Source organism: Triticum aestivum, chromosome 2D (genome assembly GCF_018294505.1).
Source record: "Triticum aestivum cultivar Chinese Spring chromosome 2D, IWGSC CS RefSeq v2.1, whole genome shotgun sequence".
Classification (NCBI taxonomy): Eukaryota; Viridiplantae; Streptophyta; class Magnoliopsida; order Poales; family Poaceae; genus Triticum; species Triticum aestivum.
Genome location: NC_057799.1, coordinates 556,145,033 through 556,149,496, shown reverse-complemented (window position 1 = coordinate 556,149,496; position 4,464 = coordinate 556,145,033). Strand labels below are relative to the sequence as shown.

At 51.4% G+C, this 4,464-nt stretch overlaps 1 protein-coding gene across 1 annotated transcript; it reads left to right on the top strand.

Annotated features, from left to right (window-relative positions):
• Window positions 1-547: 547 nt before the first annotated feature.
• On the top strand, window positions 548-2,683 carry LOC123049943 (protein NRT1/ PTR FAMILY 8.3). Its single transcript, XM_044472797.1, has 3 exons — window positions 548-683; window positions 786-1,094; window positions 1,194-2,683. The coding sequence occupies exons 1-3, from the start codon at window positions 639-641 to the stop codon at window positions 2,553-2,555; spliced, it is 1,716 nt and encodes a 571-aa protein (XP_044328732.1). The 5' UTR covers window positions 548-638; the 3' UTR covers window positions 2,556-2,683.
• Window positions 2,684-4,464: the final 1,781 nt, after the last annotated feature.

Genomic DNA, 4,464 nt, shown 5'->3' with positions numbered 1-4,464 from the left:
AGAACTTTCCTTGCTGGTGCCAAGTGGATTGGGCGCAGTAAAGTTCCGCAGAAAAGTTGCCACGGCGGCTCCACGTCCTGGAAAAAGTGCAGACCACACGCAAAGTCCCGTCGAACATGTTGCCACGTTGGCGATCCCCTCCCTGGAGTCGCGCAGACTCAAGCACAACCGCAGGGAAACTTCCTGTATCTCACCGTCGTCGTCGTCAGTGAGCGGGCAAAAGCACAAGATTCATCAGGCCCGGGCGGTCATATTGTAGTACCACTACGACCACAGCTGCCGCCTGCCGCCACGATCGATCATCGATGGTGCTTCTGCGTGCACAAGACTAGTATTACGCATGTGCCCATTTCATTCATTTATCCTTTGCCGGTGCCGCGCGCACGCGAGCCCTTTTCGTCTCCGTGCGATCCCACTGCTTCGTCTCGTTTGACCGCAGTATCTCACCGGGACCCGTTCTCTCTCGCGTCGTCGGCGAATGTGCACGCCTGCGTAGTATATATAAGCCCCGGTGCTCTGCCTCTTGCTTCCATCTCACCCTCCAAGGCTCCCACCCGAGCCAAAAAGGCCACAAGGCGCTCCCTCGAGCTCCACTTCATCGGGTTTCAGCAGCTATCTACCTTAAAATCGGTGCAGCAATGGACGCCATGGAGAGAGGACAGAGCTCCCCGCGGCTGCCAAAGGTACGCATGCCGCCGATCGTGATCGATCGATCATCAGTCATAAACGAACCACGTGCCCCTGATTTCAGATGTCTAACGAACTTGCGGCACGAATTTTTACAGAGCCGGGGCTCAAAGATCGACGAGGAAAGCCTCAGGATGCCGCTGATAGAGAGCAAGAAGAGCGGCAGCCGGGCGCCGGCCGTGGTGCTCGGGTTCGAGTGCCTCGAGAGCACGGCCTTCAACGGCGTCGCCACCAACCTGGTGCTCTACCTGGAGAGCGTCCTGCACGGCAGCGGCCTCGCCAGCGCCTCCAACGTCACCACCTGGATCGGCACCAGCTTCCTCACGCCCGTCCTCGGCGCCATCCTCGCCGACACCTTCTGGGGCAACTACAACACCATCCTCGTCTCCCTCGTCGTCTACCTTATGGTAAGCACACACCCAAACCACAACCCTTGACATGGCGTGGCAGCTTCTTCGTCCATGCATGAGCTTAACTAACTTGGCTGCTGCGCTTCGTCTCTCCAGGGTATGATGCTCATCACCTTCTCTGCGTTACTGCCGACCACCGAGCTGTGCGGGCTGGGCTCGTCGTGCCACCCGATGTTCGGCGCGCACACCGTCGCCTTCTCCGGCCTCTACCTCGTGGCGTTCGGCAGCGGCGGCGTGCGCGCGGCGCTGCTGCCGTTCGGGGCGGAGCAGTTCGACGACGACAACGCCGTGGACCGGGAGAGGAAGATGGCATTCTTCAGCTGGTTCTACATCTGCGTCGACTTCGGCATGATCGTGTCCGGGCTCTTCCTCGTGTGGATCCAGCAGAACGTCAGCTGGGGCCTCGGCTTCGGCATCGCCACGGCCTGCATCGCGCTCGCCTTCGTCGGCTTCGTGCTTTTCACGCCCATGTACAAGCGTAGCATGCCCACCGGCAGCCCGTTCAAGAGCCTGTGCCAGGTCGTGGTCGCCGCGTGCAGGAAGGTCACCCTCCGCGTCCCCGCCGACGCCGCCGTCCTCTACGAGGTCAGCGACAAGATCGACCAGCCCAGAATCGCGCACACCAAAGAGTTCACGTTCCTCGACAAGGCGGCCGTGGTCGCGGACTCGGACCTGGAGGAGGTGACGAACGCCGACGCCGCGGCGGCGGCCGCGGGCTCGTGGAGGCTGTGCACGGTGACGCAGGTGGAGGAGCTCAAGATCCTGATGCGGCTGCTGCCAATCTGGGCGACGAGCATCGTGCTGTCCGCGGCGTACGCGCAGCTCAACACCACGTTCGTGCAGCAGGGCAGCGCCATGGACATGCGGGTCATGTCGTTCACCATCCCGGCCGCGTCCATGGTGTCCTTCGAGGTGATCTGCGTCCTGGCGTGGGTGCTCATCTACGGCTCGGTGATCGTGCCGGCGCTCAGGAGACTGTCCCCGGCGAGCGGCGAGCCGTCGCAGCTGCGGCGGATGGGCGCCGGGCGGCTGCTCATGGCGTTCGCGATGGCCGTGGCGGCGCTGGTGGAGATGAGGAGGCTGGAGGCCGCCGGGAGCGGGGAGTCCATCAGCATCGGGTGGCAGATGCCGCAGTACTTTGTGCTGGCCGGCGGGGAGGTGTTCTGCTACATCGCGCAGCTGGAGTTCTTCTACAGCGAGGCGCCGGAGTCGATGAAGAGCATGTGCACGTCCTTCGCGCTGCTCACCGTGGCGCTGGGCAGCTACACGAGCTCGCTGATCTACGCCGTCGTGAACGCGCTCACGGCCACCGGCGGCCGGCCCGGGTGGATATCGGACGACCTCAACGAGGGGCACCTCGACTACTTCTTCTGGACCATGGCGGCGCTGTGCACGCTCAACTTCGTCGTGTACAGCGCCTTCGCCAGGAACTACCAGGTGAAGACGGTCGTGTCGTGATCGTGATCGTGATCGTTACTCGTCGGCGTACATAAAGAGAGCATCAGATTTCGCATTGCAACGCGCAGTGCGGTGGTACAAAAGATTTGTTTTGTTCTTGTTTCAGAATTCAAAAGGTTCTTTCTTTAGGTAGCAGTTACGTTATAAAAGAATTTAGAATTAGTTTGGTATGATGCAATTACGGCAACACGCAACAGAACCTGGGTCTGTGATACTGTGTAGTTGTCTTCGTTTTGGTGTAAACGGTCACTTTGGTGCTACAACTTGTGGCATACAATGAACTGGTGCAACAACTTGGCTCGGACGTGCAAATATGATGCTAATCACACTTGGGTATGAAATCGATGCTGACTTGGCGCGCCAGCGTGGCATAGGGCCAGTGACGGGAAGGCCTAGAGGAGGTCTGCGGCCTTTTTTTATTGCGAAAACACCTTAAAATTTTTTATTTCTCACAGAAAGCCCATAACAACGCAGCAGCTGCCATTTCATTTTGACTCTATGACACATGGCCCCGCCTGTCAATATGTGAAAATAAAAACGGATCAAACGCCTTCGCGTCTCGAACTCAAGACCAACTGCTGTATAGCTAGCCGTCCAAACAACTCCACCATTCACGTTTGCAATCAGAAACACTGATAACAGTCCTTAATGTAGTACAAGGAGGACGCATCTGGGACTTCTATGAGCTGCAAATAGCGCGGCACATTTTGCACCCACTGATTTTCTAATACTTTTGTAAAAAATAAGTAATAAAAATAATGTGCATATTAATGATTAGTAAATAAAATTATTTAAATACACACACATGTATTATAAAAATGTTTGGTAAATACGGACATTTAAATATTTATGAAGTAAAATATTTAATTGATACAAAAACTATACACTTGTAACTTATATTTAAATTATACAAAATGATGAATACAAAAATTCATGTGGTATAATTTTCAATCGTGATTTATATTAAAAAATATTATATAATTTAAACATTACCCATGAATGAATATTCATATGAATTTTTAAATTTAAATTATGAATATTTATTTTTACGAACATTGAACTATTAAAGTGTGCACATAATTATGGACATGTTTGTATGATTAGAAAATACTTTGGAATTGTAATGTTAAAATACTTGATTTGTTATTAATTATCCAAAAAAATTGGAATTCATGAATATTATTTTAAATATATGAATATTTTTAAAATAATACGTGAACAATTATGAAATGTAAGTTATTTAGTTTGTATGTATAATATTTATACGTCATGAATAATTAAACGTTATTTTTATTACTGAGATTATAATTTACATACCTTTTAAACAGTTCTAACAAAAACAGGTGCAAATGGGCCGCGTCCGCACTCATCACAGTCCATTTCAGCTCCACAAGCATGTTTGTTCCGCTACATTAAGTGTATTCCATTTTGTGACACCACTAAATTATTTTTTATCCATTTTGTTACGTGAATACTAGAAGTTGTAGTGGCTACGTCCTACTGTGCAAGGAATGGTCGAGGGTTGAGACAAGGGAGCTTCATTTTTCGTTAATTTCACACTTCACTAAAACCCACCTCTCGCAGATCTGAAAAATAAATAAAATGCAAATTCGGGGGGGGGGGGGGGGGGGGGTTGCAAAATTGAAAAGGCCACACGCATTCCGCTCTGCCTTCCCGTCACTGACAGCAGGGCCGATGCCACATTGGCATGCCTACTCAGCATCGTTTCGTATCCAAACATGATCTGCACCGTATTTGCACGCCCGAGCCAATTTTTTGCACCAGTTCAATGTATGCCACAAGTTCTAGCACCAAAGTGATCGTTTGCGGCAAGTTCAAGCACCACCGATGTAATTGACTCAAAAAGACAAAATCAGTGTTGAATAGTGCCGAATAGCAATGTCACTAT